The sequence below is a fragment of the Curcuma longa genome, chromosome 15 (assembly GCF_044706935.1).
Source record: "Curcuma longa cultivar G26 ecotype Majalengka, Jawa Barat chromosome 15, ITB_CL_G26_1.1, whole genome shotgun sequence".
In the NCBI taxonomy this organism is placed as follows: Eukaryota; Viridiplantae; Streptophyta; class Magnoliopsida; order Zingiberales; family Zingiberaceae; genus Curcuma; species Curcuma longa.
The window spans coordinates 8,329,150-8,356,882 of record NC_133875.1 but is presented as its reverse complement, the minus strand read 5'-3'; the positions used below and the strand labels follow the sequence as shown (position 1 = coordinate 8,356,882).

General features: G+C 36.3%; 2 protein-coding genes across 2 annotated transcripts in view; both read left to right on the top strand.

Moving 5' to 3' along the window:
- Nucleotides 1–362: 362 nt before the first annotated feature.
- LOC141845950 (uncharacterized) overlaps nucleotides 363–27,733 on the top strand; it is a gene marked incomplete at its 5' end in the record, with an annotated part of 49,195 nt that continues 21,824 nt past the window's right edge. The window contains 4 exons of the mRNA XM_074733940.1: nucleotides 363–521; nucleotides 639–699; nucleotides 767–876; nucleotides 1,162–1,214. Of these exons, the coding sequence (XP_074590041.1) occupies nucleotides 363–521; nucleotides 639–699; nucleotides 767–876; nucleotides 1,162–1,214 (383 nt within the window). The remainder of the gene's footprint in view (nucleotides 522–638; nucleotides 700–766; nucleotides 877–1,161; nucleotides 1,215–27,733) is intronic.
- LOC141846741 (eukaryotic translation initiation factor 3 subunit C-like) lies at nucleotides 18,641–24,291 on the top strand. The gene is made up of 4 exons (XM_074734781.1): nucleotides 18,641–18,729; nucleotides 19,875–19,933; nucleotides 20,014–21,843; nucleotides 23,160–24,291. Exons 2-4 carry the CDS (start codon nucleotides 19,910–19,912, stop codon nucleotides 24,081–24,083), a joined length of 2,778 nt encoding a protein of 925 aa, XP_074590882.1. The 5' UTR covers nucleotides 18,641–18,729; nucleotides 19,875–19,909; the 3' UTR covers nucleotides 24,084–24,291.

Genomic DNA, 27,733 nt, shown 5'->3' with positions numbered 1-27,733 from the left:
ATTTATACTTCTTAATTTATCTTAATTATCAATAGAAAATTTTTATAAAATTATGATCTTCAAAATTAATTTATTCAAAAAATTAGATAATTACTTATTAAAAAAAAGTCTAGCGTTCATTGATTATTGTCGTGCGTTTGTTGGTAGGTATAGTGAAAAGTTATTTCTCGGGCTTGAGAATTTTTTATACCATTTACTTTTTTTTTTTTTTTAGATTTCCATGTGCCATATGATAGCTAAAGATTTTTTTATCAATCATTTTTCAAAAAATAGGAGGCAAATCGTAATCTAGCGAAACTTTGAGGGTCAAAAAGGGAAAAGTGTTTTTTTGTTCCGCTGGATAAAAAGTCGTGTGATGCTTTATCGGCTTTTCCATCTTGTCCGGCGGCATGGCGGGCGGCGAGGATGCATTGGCCGAGGCGGAGGATGCGAGGAGGGAGACCGCCTTAGCATCGACACTTCTCTTCCAACCCAACTTCAAGCCTTCTAAGGTTACCCAAGCACAACTCGACAAGCTCAAGGTATTCTGATCCTCTCATCGTTTGGGTCGGAGGCCCTAATCTTAATCCCATTTAGATCTCTCTCTCTCTCCCCCTCTCTCTGTGTTTCTCTCGAGATTGGAAAATATCGTATGACAGGAACTGCACAGGAAGCGTTTGAAACTCAAAGAAAAAGCAAAGGGGAACCCAAGATCGGAAGGTGCTTTTTCTTCTTTGTTTTTCTTCTAGCATTGTCTGACTGTTGACTTATGCTTTCCTTCCTTCAGAAATCGCACAAAGGAGCGTGAGCACATGCGTGGAGGATAGTGATTTCAAGTATACTACGAGTCCTGCAGCATGTAATTCTGAGGGGAGCTCGAAGATAAACGCATGTTTGGTATGGCCAAATAAGATTTCAAAGAGGCTCTGCTTACTGATTTTATTATACTCATTTCCTTATAATTCAGAGATCAAATTTTAGTTATGACCAGGAAGACATTATGCTTCCTATGTCTTTTCCCATGCATAATTGCAGTGGAATTCTTGAATCAGAATAGAAATGTAGCATATCTTTCTAACTGTAATTACCTTTTTAAAAAAAATGACATCAAGAACTTTGCTTCTCTCTAATAGCTCTCGTTGGAAAACCATTCGAAAGTAAATTTTCTCTCCATGTCATCAGGATCAGAATGCTCCATGTTTAATCCCCAACAAGAGAAGAAAGCTACGCTGGGGGTATCAGTTTCCTACACCCTCCTCCTTTATGTTCCTATGTATAATGTTTATTCATACTTGTCATGTTTGGTAATCTCTCAAATTGGTATAACATTTCATGATTGATAACATCTTTGTGTTGATATACACAATATAGGATTCTATGAACTATGAAGTTCTTTTTTTATTTACTTATCATTTATTTTCTTCATTTGCTGCAGTATCATATCCATGCATTTTACCCTATTCCCAAATGCTTTAGTTTTATCTCTTCATCCTTCAACAAAAGTACTAAACTTTTGTTCCAAAATGCTTCTGCTGTGTTTTTTCCATTCCTTGAGGATAAGTGTGCCACGCCCTACCTGAGCTAGGTCTGCCTAAAAGCAAGCTTCACTCACAGTGCATGCATGATCTGTAATAGTCTTTGAGCAAACTATGACACAAAATCTAATTAAAATATATATCATGAAAGGAAACATGATTGATGGCTTGATTACCATAATGATACTTGCACTTGGAAGCCAAAGACTCTAGAAAATGAGCACAAATTTGCAAAGTGGGCAGTTAAGAGAGATGTGTAGAAAAGATGAGCAAGAATTTCATATCTTAAATTAAGAGATAAAGGGAATACCAACAATCAAAGCTCATATTAAAGTAATTCCATCCCGCTTACACCTTTAGTTAACTCATTATAAGTATTGTCATTCTTTAGGAAACTGCCAATATTTATTAACCCTAAAAAATCAACATCAGCCTCACCTCTCAAACGTGAACTCTTCTCTCGCCTACAACATCAACATCAATCTTCTAGATTTGGCTACACTTTTTGCTTCAAATTTTGGTAGTTTTTCTCCTTTTGTTTCGTCGTGACTGCAGTATGTTTTTTTCCTCACAGATTTAAATTGTAAATTAGTTTAGATTTTTTATTATTGATTCTGTTTTTTTTCTGTCACTAGTTGAAATTGTAAATTAGTTCTGAATTTTTCTTCTAATGGTTTTGTTTTATTTTGCATCACAAATTCAAATTATAAATTAATTTAGAAATTAATTTGAATTATGCGTATAATGTATTTATTTGCTAGTGAATTTATATTTACATTATTGTTTAATATTTTATGGATTATAATTTTGTTAGTGAAATATTTTGGTAGGAATTTCCTATATATATTTGAATTGTAAAAATTTATATCCAGAGTGCCTTACTTCGGTAAGTGGTGCGTCTCACCTTGAGCCGTGCGGCCCCACAACACTTCACTTTTGGGTGCCTCGTGCCTTAAATAACTGTGCCCTCAATAGTCTAGCTCTTTTAGAATCCATTTCGTTAATTTAGTGTTGTTTTAATCCTCTTTTCAAAATAGTTGTAGTAGCATAAATAATTTTTTTACACATTTAATTCATGTATACAAATTAATTAAATGAGTCCAAAGATAAATTTACCCACCTTACAAGGTCCATGTGCTTTCCTTGAATGAGTATCTACAAATACAAAATACATGAACAACTTATAAAGACTTATCATAAATTAAACACAACCATAATGTAACATGTAAGAATTACTTAAGATTCTTACATAAAATTCAAGTTGAATCTACTCTTTGTCCAATTATCCCAATGCAATCTAAACAAAGGAACTCAACTTTCATATCTTATGAACATTTATTAATCTTCCTTTCTAATATAATATATATTAGTATGACTAGTAAAACAACCCCCAACTAAAAATATAATAAGACCAAATTCTTACCTCATAACTCTTCTCAATCAAAGAAGATCAAAGAAGATAGAGTAGGCATTTTGATCATACGAAACACTTGGGTCAATCTAACCTAAATATCAAGTAATGATTTGTTTAAAATAGGTGATCATTCAACAACACTTGTAGGCAAAAGTCATCGAATTCTTAGCCCCCAACTTGATTATGATTGGTGTGTCTCTAATTTCAGATGACTAATGGTTGGCCTAAATCTAGAAATTGTTGTTGGCATGAGAAATGGATAGTGGTGTCGGCTAGTTCCCAACATGCAATGGTTGGTGCTTTATGCGAGGATAGTGGTAGTAGCAACACTCCGCATGAAGGGAGCAGGTGGTGTGGCGACAGAGTTGTAAATTGCACGGTACATGGAGGAGCTAGGGTTGGTAGCAGTAGGTTCTTAAATACACACAAGCAGTGGACCATTAGTGGTGCCGAGGTGTGCATGTTTTCAAGCGTAGGAGGTAGGGTCAACAAAGCCAAGTTGTGTGACGTCTGGCCTAGGAAGCTCGTGGCATGGTGGCCCGCCTTGACTTTAGGCATAAGTGATGCTCTAAAATAGATCCAGAGGGAGGGAGGGAGAGAGGAAGATAGAGAGATTGAGGGAGAGATAGACCACTAAAGATAAGGGAGGAGGGAATCAACGAAGGTGGCTTGCCGGAGGTTGGTATGGTGGTGACCTACCTTGGCTTTGGGCATCGATGGTATGTCAAGATAGATCAAGAGGGAAGGAGGAAGCGAGATTGAGGGAGAGAGAACTACTGAAGATGAAAGAGGGAATCAATGAAGGTGGCTCGACGACTATTGTTAAGGGTGAGTAGGGGACGTACATGAAGGTGAGAGGGGATGGTATCATTGTTAGAAGAAGAGGGTAGAAATTTAGAGAATTGATAAGTACGAGAGTGGAGGCTTATATAGCCTTCTGAAAATTCTACACACCTAACCCAACCCAAAACTCTACAAATGTAACCCAACACAAGTAAATTGCACTATAACCTCTCAGAATCTCCATAAACCGAACCTAACATAGTTAAATTGGACTATCCTATATGAAAAATTACTTTACTCCTAAATTAGCCAAAATGAGCCCCAATCGAGTCCGATTGGAACCTATATGACCCTACTCGCCATGACTAATTGATGGGCTCAATATAATTTAAAATATGAAAATTTAAATACGATATTTTAAATTACTTTGGTATCTAACAAAGTGTCACAACTCAAATCATAGTTCGAAATTTCATACTGTGTTGAGTGAAACAATCAAAATGTATCGTTTTAGTAAATTATCGAAACTTATATCACTCGGAATAGACAATGTCTCCTTCATATGTTTCATTTTCTTCTTCCTTCAACCTCCAATCCATCACTGACACCATACATTGAAACATCATCACGATACAAATTTCAATTAAAGATTGAAACTTTAGCATGACTTGAGATTTTGAACCTTGACTCAAATGATCCTCCTCACCTAAATGGGATTGGACTCATTTATTGCATCAGCATAACCAATATTGATTAGTGGTCAACGTGACAAATGCATTGTCAAACACATTCACATGAACAATCAGTAGCTACTCATCAATATAAAACATATAATAGAACAAATCGACAAGCATATTTATTCAAAAACATTTATATACATGCTGAAATACATCAATTAGTAAAATGCTAAAAAAAATTAAATTGAGAGGTTTTTAAAGATTTGTATGATAAATCTCCTTGAAGTGTAATAGCTAAGTATGTCTTAGGGCAACACCTAATTTCCTTAGTTAACATTGTTGGGGGTGGGGGTGGAATACATCCACTCACGCTTGATAGAATAGGTATACTTTGTTGGTGATGCAACACCAAAATTGAATTAAAACACATAGAGAATTGAGACAAAATCGATGCGACATGAGAGACAACTAGAGAAATAAACAAATTCATATATAGTTGAGACCTGCATACAAAAATATAATTTGGCAAAATATCGATTCACATGGGGGAGAGCAGCACCCTTTTAAAGACATTTCAACCCAACCAACATTAGAAAATAAAATAAATTAATCAAGGAAAGAAATAGCCCTTAGTAAAAAAAAGTTCAATCAAACTTAGAAATAGATAAAATTACAAATTAAGAAACTAACCAAATTAGGTAAAACTTCTAACAACTCTTCCACATAATTCTAACTAGGACAATTATTAATTTGAAGGCTTCCTTTAAAGGATTGTTTCCCTAAAGATAACCTATCAAATATCTTCTTGCAAAAAAAAATTATTTCCTTTCATCCATCCTTCACTAGGGACAGCTCTATTCTAGATGAGTTGTCACTAATTTTTTTGGCTAGATGTTTCCAAAGATAGAGAACAATTTCATCACTAATTCTATTGAATGAATTTTTCATTATCTTTCTTTGGTCATCCCTTCTAATGAGTAAGGAGCTTGTGTTTTTATTTTCTTTTCAATATAATCCCGAGGATAATTTGTAGTTACATAATTGTGATAAAGTTAACTTACAAGGATGGAGACTTGAATCTCTCCTTATCCTCTAACCTGAAAATTCAATCAATATTTATATAAGTTAGTAAGTTAAATAAGCATACATTATAACTAATTTCCTTACAATGTGGCTCATAACCAACAAAATATGCACTTAAGGTCCTCGGGTCCAACTTCCTTTCATGTGGATTATAAATCCTCACCTCGGTCGGGCAACCCCAAACGCGTAGATGTCACAAACTCGGTTTCCAACCTTTAAACAATTCAAAAAATGTCTTTTGGACAACTTTGGTTGGAACTCGATTTAATATGTACGTCGTCGTCTTTAAAGCTTCAGTCCATAAGGACCTAGGAAGTTTGGAGCTAGCAAGCATGCTCCTGACCATGCCCATTAAAGTTCGATTTCTTCTCTCAGCTACACCATTTTGATCTGGAGAACCAGGTAAGGTGTATTGAGTAACAATCCCACAATCTTGAAGAAACTTTGCAAATGGACCGATAGCTTGTCCACTCTCAGTGTATCTACCATAGTACTCTCCTCCTCTATCAGATCTTACGATCTTAATTTGTTTGTCACACTGTTTCTCTACTTCAGCCTTAAAATTTTTAAAAGCATCAAGTGCTTCACTTTTGCTGTTTAATAAGTAGAGATACATGTAACGAGAATAATCATCAATAAAGGAGATGAAGTACTTATCACGGTATGATTCTATATCAGGACTACAAATGTCTGTATGAATTATTTCTAACAATTGAGAACTCCTCATGGCATCTTTCTTTGACTTGTTAGTCTGCTTACCTTTAATGCAGTCTATACAAGTACTAAAGTCGGTCCAATCAAGAGCACTAAGTACTCCATCATGTACCAACCTCTTAATTCTATCAATGGAGATATGACCCAATCTCCTATGCCACAAATTAGAAGGAACTCTCATTAATGACACATCGTTTAACACCAACATGCATAGAGGAATAGTGATTATCATTTTCTAAATTAAGACGAAAAAGACCATCAGACAATGTACCATATCCAATAATTTCAAATCCATTAGAAATATTAAAAGATGAATTTGAAAAATTAAAGGAATATCCAACAGATACAAGTCTTGAAACTGAAATTAAATTCCTAGCAAAACCAGGAATATAAAATGTCTTTTCCAAACTTAAAATAAAATCACTATCTAAAATAAGCTTGCAAATGCCAATGACTTCCACATGTAAGGACATTTTGTTTCCAGAATAAATGTAACACTCACTTTCCACTGATTTTCGTAGGTCTTGCAAGCCCTGCAAAGAGTTGGTAACATGGATTGAAGAACCAGAGTCAATCCACCATGTGTCATGAGTAACATCAATCATGTTAGATTCATAACAGACAAAAGAGAGTTGAGTATCTTTCTTATCAAGCCACTGTTTGAACTTGGTGCAATTTTTCCTTAAATGTCCTTTCTTCTTGTAGAAGAAACATTTGGAACTTTTCTGAATGTCCCCTTTAGTAGGAATCTTGCCCTTGTCCTTGGCTTGAAATGTCTTCTTCTTTCCAGGTGTAGTCAAATTCACCTTCTCACCCTCTTCCACAGCAAGTCTACCCTCCTCTTGAACACACATGGTCATAAGTTCATTAATTGATCATTTCTCTTTATGTGTGTTATAAGAGATTTTAAATGGGGCATATTGCGGTGGTAGAGTGTTGAGAATGTAATGCACTAGGAAAGAGTTGGGCAATTCAACCTCAAGAATGTGAATTTCAAAAAGTTATTATATATTAACGAGCCAAGCTCGAACTAAGCTCGTTTAACTCTTCAATTGAGCCACAATGTCTCTCATCCTCATAAACCTCAAGCCTCTTCAATTGTGGTCACGTATACCACGTATCCCACTTAGCTTCATGGATGAGAACTGGTGATTAGGGTACTAGCTAAAGCCTTGTCTGAAGACATAAATTGATCATCTATTGTTTTCAACAAGTCACGAACATTGTCATAATGCTCAAGGGAACCCCTGATGTCATCTAAGATTTTGGTCTTTATGAACATTATTGAGAGGCGATTAAATCACTCCCATTTTTCATAAAGAGCAATATTTTCAGGAGGCGGTTCATCCTTCTTTATGGCGTAATTAATGTCCTTGCATCCTAGATGAAGAAGAGTTCTCTTCTTCCAAATTTTATAATTGTCCCCTCGGAGCTCAGGAACATCACATATCATATCAGAGAAATTAACAGGCTGACAAACTACAAAAATAAATAACCATACTCATGTTATGAAATTTGAAGTTAATTAAACAACATGACATATCTACCAATGTAAAATATGTCAAAAATTATGAATCTACTGACATAAAACTTGTCTGTGGGTCGAAGCATTAATTCAATTAGATTCATAAAATAATATAATAAAATTATCAAATTATTCTAATCCCTGTGGGTAAATTAGAAAACATAAAGTTGATATTTTATCCAAATTAATCATATAAAATATAATAAATTTTTTCTACAGGAAAAAATTTATTACATCTTATATAATTAATTAATATTTTAATATGATCCTATAATTAAATATAATTTTTAAATTTTCTAAGGATACTACAGCTACTCCTTGAAATTAAAATTATTAGGATCAAAATTTGAAATATTCAATATTATATTAACAAACTTCATCCAATAATTTTAACATCAATAATAATTTTATTAATAATTGACATTTGATAAATAAATATTTAATATTTTGACCAAATCTTTAATAAATTGAACTAATACCTTTATAATTGGACCTATGCCCAATTAATAAGCCTAATTTTAATGCAAATCATCAAATTCACATTCAAAATTAATTTGCATATAAAACCCCAAAACAAAAAGGAGCTTTCGGCAGCCATGTAGCCTTTTTTTTTTTAATCAAATTGTTTTTTTTCTTCGACAATTTTCTTCCTCAACCCATTATCCCCAATCTGCGCTTCCCAAACTCGACCTTGCCACTCGCCTCGTCATAGCCAATCGCTCGCCTCGCCAGAGTGCTGCTGCGCATACTTCTTGGGATGCTCATGGCGTCGTCTCGTGATGGCGGATCCAGACAACGTCGGATTTGTCACCGGTGACGCTCCCACAACTGACTTTGCTCCTCCACGAGCGTCACCAGCACCCCGTGCCAGCAGTGATTGGTTCAACAATCACAAAGTTTTAGGGATTTGTGGCGAGGAATTGATCAAAGAAGAAAACAGGTAAGTTTGTAGAAACGATTTTAATTCCTATGTCTTCTTCGTTTTGTAAGCAAGGATAATTAATTCGTTCTGTAATAATTGACAAAAAGAATCCAAAAATAAAAGGATTCGACCACGAAAATTGGAGGCAGATGCATTTTGTGGCTATGATACCAAATGTTAAATCCAAAACAACATGAGACATCTAATTACAAAGCAAATGCAACGGAAAAGGATCAAGCTTTTACCTCCTGCCATCGAGTTCGTAGAGGATTACAAGGCTACGAAAATCTGATGTTTCTTCTGGCCCTTTGCTCCACAAAAGTTAGATGGTGTAATTTCGCTCTCAATTAATTAAAACAAACATTAATTAAAATAGAAGAAGCCCTTGGAGCATGTACCAGGGATCAAATTTATAACATAAAAAATACTCTCCAAAAATTCTGTCATCGTCAAGTATTTTGGAAGAGATAAGTCATGGATGACATAGAGTCATGGGTGGTGATAGTTTTTGAAACTTCCAAATACATGAACCATTTGGTTGCTCGATGGCCAATGAAATCAAAATAACCAACAGATCGAGCACTCGATGATGGAGGCAGGGGACGATTGATTATATTTTGGCGACTGCGATTTGGGTGGTTAACAAAGATGTGAATAACTTCTAAAGAGTTAGGAGTCAAACTGTCTCCACGAATGAGGGTATTTTAGTGAAGCTAGTTTGTATAATTCAAGCACCTTACTTCAACCAATAAGAATTAATTTCAACTTCCCCTAAAGTAGCTGAAATAATCTTAAAAGCTTGGCAAAATATTAAAGTTAGGAATTTAGATAATGTTGCAATAACAATCAAGTTTTATCCTATTAAACGAGATCAGTTATATGGATTTTTTTTATGTCGTTGAATTTTATATTTTATTTTATTATCATATTATTTATTATTTTTAATTAAATTTTTTTATTTTTTATTTTTTATTTGATATGTATATTTATTATAATTTTATATCATTTAATTAGAATATTTATTATTAATTAATTAAATTTATTATCGATACTTTTTAAATATGATGTGTAAGTCTTGCTTCACTAACAAATGAAATTAGCAGTTCTATTGGTAGTGCATTAACATTATTTTATGCTGTTAAAAAATATATTTCCTAGAAAATCTCACTAGTAAATTAGTTTTCAAAGAGAGAGAGACAGAGAGAGTAGGAAGCATTTCAACATTAGGGTAATGGTCAACTCCTTAAAATTTTATTGGGTATCGAAGGAATATAGATTGGTCCACCTATGATGGGTTAAATTGAATCCTTATGCATTGATTAGAATAACTATTTACAAAATTTAGGAGAGGATATAAATTATACAAGCTAAGATATTAGATAATAATGAATAATCCATGATGCAGTAAAAATCTACCGTCTCATTAGAGATCATTGACAAAAGAGATTGCTAAAGAGGCCCTCTTCTTCTGACATGATAAATTCTACGAGGAATAATACTTGTCAAAGAGTTCACTAGGAGTTATGTTGATGAGACTCTTTCAATACTTTAACAATCATGATACCTTAACTAATAGAATGAAAAGAGAGAAAATAAAGAGAGAGAGACTTGAGAGAGCCAACCACCTTTCACAGAGTATATATCTAATATTTATGGGTGCGAGAGAATAAGATACTTTAAAAAAAAAATAATCTCAGTTAGCCTCATTGACTATCTTTAGGGTGACCGGTCCGGTCCTACGGAAGTTTTTCATCGGCCATCATGATAAATCGGGAAGTACACGCAGCGACCAACTCAGACGCCCAACATCTTTTGATTGCGCTCTCCATTTGGAGGAAAATTTCTGCTAATACGTCATAGCTGGGGATCGAACCGCAGGTGCCTGAGTGACAACCTGAATGTCCTACCGCGGGACCATTGCCTCGGGAACAAATAAGATACCATAAAGATCATAAGAAAGTGAGGAGCACATCATAGTGTGTCTATGTAGCTTGCTAAGTCCTACTAAACAAACTCAGTTGAGCTTGACAATTTTAGCTCGACTCGGACCGACTCAAATCAATTCGGACTAGATCGGCAGCTCGATAGCTTGGATCAACTCAATTGTGCTTGACAACTTTGGCTCAACTCGGACTGACTCGAATCACCCCGGACTAGGCAGCTCAATAGCTCAGATCAACTCAGACTAGGTCTCAACTTTATTTGGCTCAACTCAACTTGGCAGCTTGACCAAGTGTGACTCAGATAATAGTGATTCAACAAGATGACTGGACTAGCTCGGGTTAGCGCCACTTAAGCGCGTTCTGCTGACCTGAAGCAGGTCAGATACAAACGGCATCAATCCATTTATAGAAATATTTATAGAAAATATTTGATCAATTCTACTCATACTAGTCTCAAAAGTGAAATGGAAATCTCAAAACCTTTTAGTAATTATCATAGTCAAATAATTTCACCATATGTGAACAACATAGCACTTAGTCAATACTAAATCCTTTTAACTATAACTTAGAATCTTTATAATAAAATGTTAGGATATGTGTGAATTAGAAAAGGATGAATAGCTCTGATTACTTTTCGTCTTAATTAGGAGTTTAGCGTTTGAATGCGCAGCAGAAATCTTAACTCAAACTTGCGGTCATATGCACAACTTCGATATTTACTTGTTATTCACCTTTTATGTGACTAATCTAAGACCTACAGCTAGTGATCTCCCTCCATTATAAGTTTTTCCTTTTAGGATACTTTTCGAAGACGGAAAAATTTCTTACAGTAAGCTTTTACAAGAAACACAATAAGAACAACAAATACAAATACAAATACAAATGAAATTAAAAATGACTTTACAATGCATAACTTACTTTGGATGTTTTTTTTTCTTAGAATAATATCTGGAAATGCACCAACACTTTACTTCAGAATCTTCAAGAATTGACTCCTTCAATTTGCTTCAAAACCCTCAATTCTAGGGTTGCTTTTGGGTTGATTTTCACATGGCAATTGATTGATAACCATCACCAATGATTGTTGTCGAATTCGATCGTTTAAACTTGCAAAACGGCTCTTTATACTTGACCAATCGATTGATAAGTTACATCAATTGATTGCTTGCTTGCTTCCAGTCTAACCAGCTAGTTGATTTGGGAGTGATCTATTAATTGCTACAGTGCCACCAATCGATTACTAGAACTCACCAATCGATTGACTATTGTAGCAGTTGAATCAGTCAGTTTAACCAGCCAGTTTAACCAGCTAGGTCAAGTAGCTCACCTTCGTTCTCACCACAAATCTCGAATTTGGGGTTTAGGATTAGCAATTGATTGCTACTGCGATGACAATCAATTGCTACCTCTATTTTAGGCTTTTAAAGGCTAAACTCTCACCTCGTCTAATATTCAATTGACCTCAATTTATTAAGGCTTCTTTTACTTAATATCTAGTCACCATTGATCCGTTGAGACTTTTCATTATCCAATATCCAATCAATATTGACCTGTTGGGAGTTCGTCATTACCTAGTATCCAATTGACCTCAACCTACAATAACTTCATCTATATACCATGTGTCTGATCCTTCCCAATCTACTTAGACTTCATCCATTCATATCAAGTGTCTGATCAACATTGATCGACTTGGATTTTGCTTCTCATACTAAATGTTCGGTCCTTCATAACCTACCTAGATTTTCCTCTTGCCAATTCCCTGTTGGACTTCCGATTATCAAGTGTCCGAGCAACAGTGATCCACTTGAATTTTCCTTTTACCAACTCTCTATTAAACTTTCGATCACAAAGTGTCCGGTCAACTGTGATCCACTTAGATTTTTTTTTGACATGTCAAGTGTCCAGTCAACGGTGACTCACTTGAATTTTCCTTATCTCCAATCACTAAGTGTACAATCAACCTTAATCTACTTGGACTTTTCTCTTCGTATTAAGTATTCGATCAACTTGATCTACTTGACCATTTAATATATTAATTAAATATCAAAATTTAACTCGAGTCAATTCAAATTTTAATTAACCTGGTCAACATTCCTCCGAAATCGATTGCACCAATATAAAAGAGTCATGATTGGAGTACGGCAAAGATACCAAATAACGCAATGGGCAATAGTCAAATGTAATAATAAATGAAGGTTAGGGTTAGAGATAAAATTATTTAATAAATTATATACAGTACATGAGCTATGTTTGAACATGTATCGATAAGGTAGACTACATTGCTTACGACACAAAAGATATAGATAGAGTGGATCCATGAAAAGAAGACAAAAGAGCTGAGCGAGTGTAATATAGAAGAAGGGTAGTTTAGAGCTCTATTATAAGAGTGGATCTATGAACATATATAATAGCCAATGGTGAGTTTGGTAGATAGCTATTGGTGTTCAAATGTGGTAATAATTGAGGCATAATAGGCGAATCTTCAATTTGTGAGTCATTAAAAATTAATACAAAAGAAAAGTATATATCAAAATTGGAAAACAATGTTAAGAGTGAGAATTTTAATAAAACAATAGAAGAAGATGAAAATATGTTATAAGAAAAAAAAATTGTGTACCTTCAAAGAAAATTATACTTTTACTCTTTTTGATCAAAGCATTAATACCTTTCTATATCTTAAAGTAATCCAAAAATATACCTCATTTGATTTGGCTTCAACTTTGCCCTCAGAACATAGTTGAGTTGGTTATGACAGAGCAGAATTACTGAAGTAGATAAGAATCGAATCTCGACGAAACCGAGACAATGTCTGTTAGGTGGAAGTGTTGAGGAAGATGAACAAGAACTTGAATAATGTGATTTCAAGGCACGAAATCAATCACTATTTGTAGAGAGATATTCGCCCCCACACGTAGTTGCTATGGGTTGATGACGATACTCCCCCAGGATACAATGAAACCTTTATGAATTTCTTGTCTATCAATAACAAGAAATTCTCACACTCTTGAACATTTAAAGAACTCTTTAGAACTCACACAATACACTAAGTCGAAGATAAATTCATTGTCTTATAATGGAGAATATTTATAGATACAATGGTATGTATCCTTTCATGAAACATGAAGAGTTGTATCTTTTCATTGTTCACCATTTCATTATGCACTCTTTCTATGAAATATGAAGAGTTTATATCTTCATCATGCACCCTTTCCTTATTCAAAAGAAATAAATAAATAATAATATTTATTTATTCAATTTAATATATATTGTAAAATATACTTCAATGCTGTTGGTGCCCCGGTTAGTTTTGATGTGATCAACTAGATTAAGTTAGGTCCTGTGTTGTTCTAATCCCTCTGCTAAGTGTGCAGGAACTTAGGTACGGAGGAAGTCGAGCGTAAGACGTAGCGGACGAGAAGGGTTGCGCGGGGAAGTGAGCCGACGGGCTCGGTGCAATCCGAGGGACGCGGAAGCTACGGAAGAGTACGCCGGTGGAGCGAGAAGGACGTGCGCGAAGTCCGAGGGACGAGAATCCGGGAGGAAGCACGCTCGAGGGGCAAAAGGCCGGAGTCGGGTTCGGGTGAGCCTAACTCCGGTTGGCCAGAAATCACCCAATCGAAGATTCCACAAAAAGTCAACAAAAGTCAAAACTGTTGACTTTGACTTTGACTTTGACTTTGACCGTTGACTTTGCCCAGAGAAGAAGACTTGGACTTGGACCGTTTGGACGTGACGGTTGCAAAAAAAAAAGAAGAAGAAAAAATAATAAGATTTATCTTTTATCATATAAAAGATAAATACTTATTTTTTATTAAAGATAATTCTCTTTATCTTTTATTAAAGATAAAGTTTATCTTTATTTACTCAACGGCTACGATCAAGCCTATCTCTGATCAACGGTTAGGATCGCATCAACGGATCAACGACCAAGAGAAAGTTTATCTACGATCAACGATCTAGATCTATTCTCTTGGGCTATAAATAGACTTAGAGTTTTAGAGTTAAATCATCAATTACTTTTGTCATTCTCTCTAAGTCTCTGTGCTACAAGTGTAAAGGCTTCTCCGCCTAAAGGAGTTTTGTTTGAGCGCCAATTGCCTTGGAAGCAACGACCGAGTTGCAACCAAGTTTTTTTTTAAAGGAGTGTCTATTCTGCGACTTTGCTTAAACCGTCTATTCACCCCCCTCTAGCCGGTCCAACCCGATCCAACAAGTGGTATCAGAGCGAGGTTCGCTTTTGAAGGACTAACCGCCCGATAAAGCAACAGGACGATGGCCGGAGCGCATATCCATCCACCCAAATTCGAAGGGGATTTCACCGTCTGGAAAAAGAAAATGGAGGTATTTTTTCGTACCGATTTTGATATATTATTATCTATTAAATATGGTTTTGCAGTTCCAAAAGATACGAACGGGGATGAAAAAGAAGAATGTTTATGGAATAAGAAGGAGCAATCTGAGTCCGTCGCCAATGGTAAGGCTGAGTTCCATCTACTAACGGTTTTACCTACTCAAGAAGTAAATCGAATCGGCACCTACCACTCCGCGAAAGAACTGTGGGAGAAGTTCTTAGAACTTCATGAGGGTACCTCAGAAGCCAAGTCAGCAAGGAAGGACCTTCTACGGAATCAACTGACAAATCTACGAATGATGGAAGGAGAAACGGTGGCAGAACTTCACGCCAAAATTAAGGAGCTAATCTCCGGACTCACCCAACTCGGCGAATCGGTAAGTAATCGTGATTCTATTCGATACGCCCTCAACGCCTTCCCGAGAACCCAGGAGTGGAGTACAATCGTCGACGCCTATTATATTTCCAAGGATTTAGAGGTAAGTACGCTAGATGAAATGTTTTCTATTTTTGAATTACATGAGTCTCGGTGTGCAGGATCTAGAAAAATAGGCAATATTGCCCTAAACACAAGGAGAACGGAAAAGGGATCAGAATCCTCGACGGACGACGAAGAGACAACACAAATGGTAAGAAACTTTAAAAGTTTTTTTAAAGCTAACAAGTTTTCGAGAATGCAGAAAGCAAGGCGATCTCCGAAGAAACGTACTGTCCGATGCTATAACTGCAACGAAGAGGGACATGTAAAAGACCAGTGCCCCAAACTCAAGAACCAGCCAAAAAAGAAGAAGGCATTGAAAGCCACCTGGGATGAGACCTCGTCTGACGAATCAGAAACTCAGGAGTACGCCGGACTTGCGCTGATGGCAAGTCATCAAGAAGAGAGCACTGATGAAGGGGGAGCAACATCAGAAGAAAGTAACGATGAAGGGGGAGCCTCTCTTTTCGAAAGCGACCCGGTAAGTGAGGTATGTTTTCTCCCTCACGATCAATTATACGCTGGAATAAAAGCAATGCTCAAGGCTAACTGTAAATTAGAAAAAGAAAATTCACAATTAAAAAATGAACTAGCGCTTGCATCTTCGTCTGATAACTCTAATGTTTTGAAGAATGAGAATGATAACTTGAAAAACTTAGTTAAAAAATTAGAACTTGATATTTCATGCTTACGCCAAAAGAAAAATAGTTATCCTGATAATTTGAACTGGTATATTAAAAATCACAGGGGGCAACTTAGAAAAGTGCCCAAAAACTATATTCCTCCAAGATTTTTAATCAATCCAGTAGATAGGAACTTATTTTGGGTTCCCAAATCTGTTTTAAATTGATCTCTTTTGTGTTATTACATATGAATGCACTGATTAATATTTTTTTCTTTTTACTTAATTAACATTATTTTCTTGTTATCTTAGAAAATTCAGTTTGATTAATTTTTTAGTGATAAAAAATTGTGTTTCTATTTTTACTCGATGCATAATTATGTTGTTCATCCACTGAGAATTTTACAAAATTTTTTAAATATTGTTTCAAATTTTCATAATTTTTTAATTCAAAATTCAAATTTAAATTTTAAAAATAGATAAAAATATTATTTTCATAGATCCGATTTTTCAGGATTCAAATACAGTCATTAGAACTCAGTATAATTTATATACGAATTTTTGAAGTGTTTTTGAATTTTAAAATATTATTTTTCTAAAGATTTCTCTCTGTGAGTATTTATTTTATCTTCGGACTTAAAGAATAAATTTAAAGTTGAAAATTTTTGTACAATCTCAAATCTCTATTCTCGATTTCTACAAAAAATTTTAGATTTTTCTAACAGTATTTTAATTTTCCATGAATTTAAAAATAAAATCTTATTTTTAATTTTGAAAATTTGATAACAAAATATTTTGACCAGATCCTGATTTTTTCGGATCTATATATCATATGTTGACTTTGTCAAAAATTATTTTTCAAATTTTTTCAATCAATTTTGAATTTAAAAAAAAAATTCTTAACTTTCACAAAAACTTTCAAAATTTTCTCTTAATGAAATTATTTTTCTATTTTTTAAGTAAAAATGTCATTTTAAATTTTTTTTGAAATCCTTAGCAATGCTAATTTTTGAAGACCAAATTTTTTGTGATCTACTGTGTATTAATTGAACACTTAAAAAAAAAATTTTTGACTTTCTATTGCATTTACACAAATATTTTTTTTCTTTCCTAAATTTTATATACCCCATTTTTGCTGTGATCAAAGGGGGAGAGTAGGCTGAGGTTCAGGGGGAGGTTATAGTTTTAACATGAAATATTTTTTTTGCTTAACCTGTTTATTTTGTTTTATTTATTTTCCTTATTTTTTTGGTTTAACCCTAACTAAACCTGGGTTGATGCACATCAAAAAGGGGGAGATTGTTGGTGCCCCGGTTAGTTTTGATGTGATCAACTAGATTAAGTTAGGTCCTGTGTTGTTCTAATCCCTCTGCTAAGTGTGCAGGAACTTAGGTACGGAGGAAGTCGAGCGTAAGACGTAGCGGACGAGAAGGGTTGCGCGGGGAAGTGAGCCGACGGGCTCGGTGCAATCCGAGGGACGCGGAAGCTACGGAAGAGTACGCCGGTGGAGCGAGAAGGACGTGCGCGAAGTCCGAGGGACGAGAATCCGGGAGGAAGCACGCTCGAGGGGCAAAAGGCCGGAGTCGGGTTCGGGTGAGCCTAACTCCGGTTGGCCAGAAATCACCCAATCGAAGATTCCACAAAAAGTCAACAAAAGTCAAAATTGTTGACTTTGACTTTGACTTTGACTTTGACCGTTGACTTTGCCCAGAGAAAGAAGACTTAGACTTGGACCGTTTGGACGTGGCGGTTGCAAAAAAAAAAAAAGAAGAAAAAATAATAAGATTTATCTTTTATCATATAAAAGATAAATACTTATTTTTTATTAAAGATAATTCTCTTTATCTTTTATTAAAGATAAAGTTTATCTTTATTTACTCAACGGCTACGATCAAGCCTATCTCTGATCAACGGTTAGGATCGCATCAACGGATCAACGACCAAGAGAAAGTTTATCTACGATCAACGATCTAGATCTATTCTCTTGGGCTATAAATAGACTTAGAGTTTTAGAGTTAAATCATCAATTACTTTTGTCATTCTCTCTAAGTCTCTGTGCTACAAGTGTAAAGGCTTCTCCGCCTAAAGGAGTTTTGTTTGAGCGTCAATTGCCTTGGAAGCAACGACCGAGTTGCAACCAAGTTTTTTTTTAAAGGAGTGTCTATTCTGCGACTTTGCTTAAACCGTCTATTCACCCCCCTCTAGCCGGTCCAACCCGATCCAACATAAGTTTGAACCGTATCATGGAAATAATAATAATAATAATTATTATTATTATTATTATGGCCACGAAAATGCATTAATAAAAAAGTTTCTAGTTACCATCGATCACTTAAGGCAATGCAAATTTGTAACTTTTTATTTATTTATTTTTACCCCATATATGAAGTATGATAGTGGCAAAATGAATTACGTGATTAACTAAAATAAAAAAAATTATTTTTATTTTTATTGTTATTTTTGGAATTTATGAAGGTAAATCTCCGCTGTCGGGTCTTCATATCGGATTCGGATTTTGCATAATGGATGTTTTCGGTTTTTCTCGGAAGGTCAAGCGAAGCAAACCCTAATTTAAGGATCCGCCCGCACACCGTTTCGTTATCTACCGGATCGACGCCTCTGCCGTCGACCCCGCCGGAGCACTGCCTCCATAGCTTACGCCGGACCGCAGCCAACACAAGCCATCTGCTTGATTTTATCTTTGTAAGTTTTTCTTGTCGATGTTCTAGTTCCTTTGTTCCGATGATCCTCTACTTTACGGTGTATGTGCAGTGAAAGCGTCTGATTTGTATTTATTTTTCTCTTTTCCTTTTGGATCTTGCCTATTTAGCTAGATTAGTGTTCGGATCAATAATTTGAATTCTTAAACTTGAGTTGCAGTAAACATGATGGTTATACTGCTAAACTACATGTGGAAGGTAAACTATGGTCTTATTTTGTATATGTTGATAGTTCCTTTTTCCCTGTAACTAATTATTCTTTAAATGCTGTATTTGACCCTTATCGTGTTGTTGATCTTTAGGACTACTGTTGGTTGTTATAGTAGAGAAGCTTCATGAAGAACAGAAGGGAGGACGAGAAGCGTTCTAGGGATTTACTATTGTGCTACATGTTTCTGTTTGGATTTTATCATTTTTTTTCACTTTTATATTTTTTAGGTGGTAGAATGTATTAGGAGACTCACAAGTGGACTTGTTAGATTTGAGATTTTTGTTGATGAGTAATTGCCGTGTTAAAATATACAATGCCAAAATTAGTTTTTAACTGGTGTTTTTAGTGGTACTAGATGATCTAGGCACAAAAGGTCTAGGGCTGGGCGCACAGTGCAAGGTGTTCCTATGTTACATCTGGCACACACTTTTAAAATTTGATTATATATTATACATCTCCATTTTATACTAGTGCATAGGCGTGTGCCTTCCTTGCACCTTAATAGAGTTGCCTCACTTTAACTACTAGAGGTACCTAGTTTGTGCCATCTAGTGCTTTTGAGAATATTTCACTATTTTGTTCTAAAATCTTTGATACCGATTACATTTCCTCTTGTACCCTGATGTTCCCTTCTGATACTTTCATGGACAACGGTTGCTTATTTAAATTTTTTTTATCAACATGAGTATTGACCCCAAGTAGTTCAGCCTCAGAAACTTCTGTTGTATATCTTCTGTTTGCTTCACTTTCTTCTAAAGATAGGTAGATATTCTCATAATTTGTTTTTTTAACAGAGATATTGATTTCAAGCATTAATTTATATAATTTAGCATTATATTGGCTTTTTCTAATTTATCTTTCTATGTTTGCTCATTGAATTGGGTAGTGTTCTTATTGCTGAAAAACTTTTTATTTAGAATTTCAAGGTTTTGAGCTAGGAGTCAACAGGAAAATGGCTTCACGTTTCTGGACACAGGTGTGCTTTGTTGCAATATATATATATTTGGTACGAGTTCCTTTTTGAGTTTGATTTGTTATTGAAATTCTGGGCTTCAGGGTGGCGATAGTGATACTGAGGAAGAGGAAGAGGAAAACAGTGAATATGATGGAAGTGATGCAGAACAACCTGCAGGTGATAATACTGGGGCTACAGCCGGGAGTAGGTACCTCCGAGATCAAGCCAGTGATAGTGATGATTCAGATGGCCAACACCGAGTGGTCAAGTCAGCTCGTGACAAAAGATTTGATGAGATGGCTGCTACTGTCGATCAGATGAAGAATGCTATGAAGATAAATGACTGGGTTAGTTTGCAGGAGAGCTTTGAGAAGATAAATAAGCAGCTTGAGAAGATTGTCCGTGTCACAGAGTCTGTGAAGGTCCCAAATCTTTATATTAAAGCCTTGGTGATGCTGGAGGATTTCTTGGCTCAGGCCTTAGCTAATAAAGATGCTAAGAAGAAGATGAGCAGCAGCAATGCTAAGGCCCTTAACTCAATGAAGCAGAAGCTGAAGAAAAATAATAAGCAGTATGAGGAGCTAATAGCAAAGCATCGTGAAATGCCCGAAAGTGAGGATGATGGAACTGCAGATGAAGATGAGGATGAGGATGAGGAATCAGATTCAGAGGTGGAGGAAGATCCATCAAAGATTGTCATGTCTGATGAAGAGAATGAGGATGATGACGACGAGGATGGGCATGATGAGGCAACTGAGGGTGGTGGAGGCTGGGAGAGGAAGATGAGCAAGAAGGATAAACTTATGGACAAGCAGTTCATGAAGGACCCAAGTGAAATCACATGGGATATTGTCAACCAGAAGCTCAAAGAGATTGTAGCCGCTAGAGGCAAAAAAGGAACAGGGAGAGTAGAGCAGGTTGAGCAGCTTACTTTTTTGACTCGTGTTGCCAAAACACCTGCCCAGAAACTTGAGATTCTATTTAGTGTCATATCTTCGCAGTTTGACATCAATCCAAGCTTACTTGGGCATATGCCTATCAATGTCTGGAAGAAGTGTGTTGGTAACATGCTTCTTGCACTTGATATCCTTGAGCAATATCCCAACATTGTGGTTGATGATACAGTTGAGCCTGAGGAGAATGAGACTCAGAAGGGCGCAGATCATAATGGAACTATTCGTGTATGGGGTAATTTGGTTGCATTCCTTGATCGACTTGATTCAGAATTTTTTAAGAGCTTGCAGTGTATTGATCCACATACTCGAGAGTATGTTGAGAGGCTTAGGGATGAGCCCCTATTTTTTGTGATTGCACAGAATGTGCAGGACTATTTGGAGAGGATTGGAGACTTCAAAGCAGCTTCAAAGGTAGCACTGCGCCGACTTGAGCTTATATATTATAAACCTCAGGAAGTTTATGATGCAATGGGGAAGTTGGCAGAGCAGACTGGAACAGAAGATGGTCTGGAGGATGGTGATGAGAGTGATAAAAATCTGTCTATGGAGGAAAACAGGGGACCTCCTGTTTTTGTCTCAATTCCTGAACTTGTGCCCAGGAAGCCCACATTTCCAGAAAGCAGTAGGGCATTAGTGGATGCGTTGGTATCTCTAATCTACAGTTATGGTGATGAAAGAACAAAGGCTAGGGCTATGCTGTGTGACATATACCACCATGCTATTTTTGATGAGTTCCCTATTGCTCGGGATCTCCTATTAATGAGTCATCTGCAGGATGGTATTCAACTCATGGATATATCTTCTCAGATCTTGTTTAATAGAGTAATGGCACAGCTGGGACTCTGTGCCTTCAGGGCAGGGTTGATTCAGGAAGCCCATGGTTGTCTCTTTGAATTGTATCAAGGTGGTAGAGTAAAAGAATTACTGGCTCAAGGCTTATCCCAAAACCGATACCATGAGAAAACTCCTGAGCAGGTAACTATCATTCAACAAAGATCCTTTCATACTGTTGATGTTGCTTATTGATTAAGGAAGTGACTGACTTTATAAGATAGGAACAGTGTCTCCAGTTGCACTGCTGGTCAATTTGAATTATGCACTTTATGTATTTATTTTGGCTATATCTGTATTGTGACTGTATTTATCTAAATTCTGTTTGATTGTGCCTTACTGAATGCAGAAGTGGCTGACTTTATAAGTTAGGATCTTTGAATCCTATGCTGATCAATTTGGATTATGTATTTTATATAACTTAGTAATTTTCTTGCTCATATTACTGAACTCATTCATTCTATTGTCACCTGTTTTGAATCTTCCTCTTTCCATGTTTTAGCCCATTTTAGACTATCTTTAAATTGATAGTTTCAACAAACTGATTATTAGTTGCTCAAACTTTTTAACTAGTTTTTCTCTTGTCACATGAATATTACACCAATATTATCCAGTTTTCCTACTACATGCAAAATTTGTATCATTGAATAGTTAGATAATATTGATATCTTGGCTTAGTGTGTTATATGAAATTTGTCTTTTGACCTAGTATTTTATAAGTCAGCTTGTTTGTTTGTCTTGTACTGCTTAATCCATGTAAAGTTGAACTGGCACTTTGAGTTCCATAATTGTTTTGATGAATAAATCTGCCATGGTTGACCTTATTTTTTAATTAAAAAATCTTTGGAAAGGCTTGATATTTCCATGTAGAATAAATCATGAGCTACTGATTAACCGATCAAATACACTGTCAGAATCTTATTGTGGTTGTAGTTGGATGGTGTAAGTTCTAGTTTGGTTTGGGTTTTTGGTTAGGTCGGTAGGTTTCTTAAGAATATCTTTTTTTGTTTTTCTCTAAACTTTTTTCTGTGCATAAAAATCTGCTATAATGTATATTTTTTTGTTTGCCTCTCTTTACTATCTATTATTATGATATATTATTAGTGCATTTAGATGATCACAGAGAAATCTGGTTTTCTATTGGCATTCTAGGTGAGCAACTGGTGGTTGCATGTACTTGTGTTGTAGATATAATTCTACTTTTACACATTGTACAATATTTCTTGTGCTGTTCCACTACAATGCTTTCCTCTCATTGTACAAATCCTCCACGCAACATTCTTTCGTGGTATTTGGTGACTAAGTGATATGGTCTAACTATTTGCGTTGTGTGTCAGCTCGAAGATTTTCTTTTTCCACTCAAGAAATATAGCTTTCTCTATTATTTGACTTATCCTGTTTGTATTCAACTGCTATGCAATGAAAATAATATATTTATGTATATATTTTTATTTCATCAGGAAAAGGCTGAGAGGAGAAGGCAGATGCCATACCACATGCACATTAATCTTGAGCTCCTTGAAGCTACTCACCTGATCTCTGCAATGCTTCTGGAGGTCCCTAACATAGCAGCTACCGCATATGACCCTAAGCGCAAGCCTATTAGCAAGACATTCAGGAGACTTCTTGAAGTGAGTGAGCGGCAAACGTTCATGGGTCCTCCAGAGAGTGTAAGGGACCATGTCATGGCTGCCACAAGAGCCCTTAGCAAGGGAGACTACCAGAAAGCTTTGGATGTAATCAGTTCTCTTGAGATCTGGAAGCTTCTCAGAAACCGGGATAGTGTGCTGCAGATGGTGAAGTCCAAGATCAAGGAAGAGGCTCTCCGGACTTACCTCTTTGCATTCTCGCCCTGCTATGATTCTCTCAGCTTAGAGCAGCTTACCTCTATGTTTGACCTTTCTAAGGCTCATGCCCACAGCATTGTTAGTAAGATGATTGTTATGGAGGAGCTGCAAGCAAGCTGGGATCAGCCTACAAAGTGCCTTGTCTTCCACAATTTGGAACAAACCAGGCTTCAGAGCCTACTCTTCCAGATGGCAGATAAGCTTGTAATTCTAGCTGAAAACAATGAGAGGGCTTTCGAGGCGAGGACTGGTGGGGGCCTTGAGGGACTTCCGCCAAAGCACAGAGAGGGACAGGACTATGCTGCCTATGGAGCAAACAGGTGGCAGGATAATTCTGCTTCAGGATTCTCACAAGGTAGGCAGGGTGGCGGTTATGGAGGCCGCCTCGGATATAATGGGAGGGCTGGTGGCTCTGCACAAGCCGGTGGAGGTTCACGGGGTGCCGGACGGACATCGTACCGAGCAACAGCTCTGAGAGCCTCACAAGTGGAGGGTTCTGCAGGAATGGTAAACTTAAGCAGGGTTGGTAGAATTTAAGACTCTCATCTTGCTCAACGGCATATCATCCCTTTGCGATTCAGAAGAGCTATTTATTTGTCATTTTTGTTTGTCTCTTGATCTGTTTGCACCAGATTCGAATGAGGACTTAGCACCCTTTTGTTTTCACTTACAAATTTGTTATTCCATATAGTTGAGCGACATTCATAACTTAGTTGTATGGAAATTTTATAAAATATTGAAATCAAGTGGGAATGATGATATGGCATGATTAAGACAGCACACTCAATGATTTAGAGGTTTGATACAGCAGGAAGAAAGTTGCGTGAGGCATTCGAAGGATTGTATGATAAGAAGCTTTAAGATCATATTGGAATAACTCATAAAGCATGGTTTGAAATGACCAAATTGACTGGCACAGTGTCTTGAGTTTTGTGGAGATGGGAGAAGATAAGATATTCAATTTTGCAAAAGATGATTTTGATCGTCTTAAACGTCCTTCATCATTGGCCTCCAATGAGACGAAGGAAAATAAATCAGATATAGAATGGCCCTCTAGTTGGAAGAGCATTCTTCATGGTTGAATTGATCAGTATGGAATAGATTTATTGAAATGGATAAGAGTTGAATCTCGATGAACTTAAGATAATGCCCTTCTCCATATTGATCAACTATATCTTTCTGATTTACCTTCTCATAGATGGTCGTGGGACTGCTGAGGTGGTAAATTTCATCGTTTGCTGAAGAAAAGGAAAATAAATCAGGTATAGAATGACCCTCTAGATGGAAGAGCATTCTTCGTGGCTCTTAACCCCGCGAATCAATTTTTGTCAATTCTATAAATCTGTCATCTGAGTACTAATTCAGCTACGTCTTGAGGCCAATAATATAAGATATTCAAGGGGTTGTAGGACAATGAACATTAAGGTGTAACATTGATGGTAGTTGAAAGAAGGTAAATTATATAGGTGAAAAGTGAAAGATAACACGTGGAATGAGTCGTAAGCTAGGTACATCCAAGAGACTTGAGGATCTAGCAAGAGATGGTTTTAATGGCGAAGTCGAGTTGCAAAAGGCAACTTCAAGCGTGAGTTGTGAGAATTGAGTGACTTATATCCTCAGGAGGATAAAATTCAACTTAGGCAAACACTGAATCACTAGGATGACCATACTTGGAGTTCTAGTTGATCAAAGGTGATTTGAGTTAATTGTTGAGTTGAGTTAATTAAGGATATGACTCAAGCTAGGAGTTGTTGATTTCACAAAGCTGCACTACAATGATTTGATGACATAGGATCTATAAGAGATCAATCAATTAATGGTGGAATTCAATTAACTAAGGTAATTATTTGTAGATTGTAGACTTCATTGGTGTACTGCAACTTGAAACAATTGGTAGTATTGATGATGGATCTAGTCAAGGTGGCGGATTGCAGAAGATGATGGATCTAGTCGATTGATCGGTGATAGAGTAGTAAAATAATAAGTGAAATTGAAGGATATTGAAAGTTATATAAGACCGAGTGTTTTAAGGTTGGCAAAATGCTAATTGTGTGAATCTATTGAACCATAATCTCTTATACTTTTTATCTGTCCTCTTAGCTCATAATGTAAAACTAGTTATGAGAGGTTTCTCTACTTTTGAAGGTTATCCATAAATGAGAAAGATAATAGACTCTGACTCACTGATGAGTTATGTCATGAAGTAAGGAAAAAGTGATGGTTAATTAGAATTGTTTTTGAAGTTTCACCATATTAAAGAGAATTTTGATTATGAAAATGAGGATGCAAATATGGTTCAGGATAAACTTGTAGTGGTTCTTTTTTAGGAAATATGCATTTGAACTCCAAGAGATAGAAAGGAAGGATCCTCAAGAAGAAGAAAAAATGGAGAGAGAAGAAAGGAATAGAACCTACTATTTACAAGATAGGAGAATAAAAGAATGTCAAGGAACATCAATAAAAAATTGTCCATTTTCATGAGAACCCCATACAAGAAGAGGATGCTCAAGTACAAAAGAAAATTAAAGAGGAAGTGGAAGAGGTACAAAAAGAATTGAAACATCTAAAAGATAGAGGAGGAAATTCAAGTTCCAACCATTGAGGAAATCGAAGGACATAAGACCCTCTTTATCAAAATGAGTCAAATAGAGAACTATCCACATCTTTAAGGAATGAGAAAGGATCCAAGTGAATAGAGGAAGAAATGTTGGAAGGTGAATCCTTAAGTGATTCCATTCAAAATCAAATCAAAAGAGTACATCATTTGCTTTGGATGCAATGAGAAGGGACCCTACATGGAACGAGTGTCCACAAGAAAGGAAAGAGATAAAAAAAAAAAGCAAATCTCAAACTTAGTGAATTTAATAAATTTACTAATCTAAGTTGTAGGAGGAAGTAAAGACAAAGGATCGCATCATTCGATTCTCATGCCGTGAGAAGGGTCACTACAACACCAAGTGCTTGAACAAGAAAGTGGTGAAGAGAAAGAAGCCCAAGAGAGAGTGGATGAAAGTTGGAAACTCAAATCAAGGGGGAACTCCAAAGGTAAAAGAGAAGATATCAACTCCTAACTTGAATTTAAATCAAATTTCATGTCTTCCATGTATAATTAAAATGTTCCATTACCTATGCGTAAGGAAACTTTTAGGTATAATATTCTATTGGGCTTAATGCTAAGAGAGTAGATAAAAAGCCAAGAAAACGACTTGAAAAGGATAGACATATGTCTAGATTAAGAATTCTAAAATTGAAAAATCAAGTTGAGGTTAAGGTTTGATTATTTAGAAAATGCCCTAGAAAAGTTTACAGCAAAAGGGTCTAAGACCTTTGATATGGTTGCATAGAAGCAAAGGCCTAAACATGATAGATTGAGTTTGGAATACAAACCTTCATCATCAAAGACCAATGTACCATCTATTGGGATCGGGAGGTGTGCTAGAGAGAGGGGGTCGAATAACAAGGGCACATTCAATTAACACAACAAGAATAAAATAATCATTCAATTAAATATTTATTGTTCCGGTTGAGAACTGCTCCGGGACACGTCACCGGACCTCCTCGTAAGTGACTATGAACAGTGGCTGATGTTGGGGAGTAGAAACAGCTTCCACGTCGCCTGAGGCTCTGCGAGGGACGACGATGACCCGCAGCAGCTTCTGAGAATAGCCTGCGATCACAATGAACGTTAGTAGGAAGGCCAGGGGGTGCCCTGGCATGACCACTCCGACGATCAAGTTAGGGCAAGGGGAGGAGGAAGATGAACAGTAGAAAGTAGAGAAGAGTAGAGAATGTGAGAGTTGCGAGAGAGATACCTGTCGTCGGGAGTGGTCTTTTTAAGAGGAGATGGGCGTGCATACCTGTCACGTCATCATTTAAGGAATGTCTCATCATGATTAATGAAGTGGCAGAAATAATCGAGCTCCTTGTCCCATCGCCGGTAAAGCGTCATGTTGTCACCATCTGAAAATGCAGCGGGGCATGCCGTAGAAGGATATCATTAAATATAGGGGGCGTGGGCTTGTCAGAAAATCATGATGAGGTGGGCCAGGACACTGTGAGGAGTGTGGTCAAACCAGGCTGATGACAAGCTCAAATATAAGCCACGCGAGGTGACTCGACGATGCGGCGAGTGAATAGTAGAGGGGGTATTTGGCCAGTGAGTAGCCGTGGGAAGAGAGTTGACCAGT

Coding starts and splice junctions, on each gene's coding strand:
- LOC141846741 (XM_074734781.1), top strand. CDS start 19,910: ATGGCTTCACGTTTCTGGACACAG. Junction 19,934..20,013: donor CTTCACGTTTCTGGACACAG/GTGTGCTTTGTT, acceptor TCTGGGCTTCAG/GGTGGCGATAGTGATACTGA. Junction 21,844..23,159: donor ATGAGAAAACTCCTGAGCAG/GTAACTATCATT, acceptor TTATTTCATCAG/GAAAAGGCTGAGAGGAGAAG.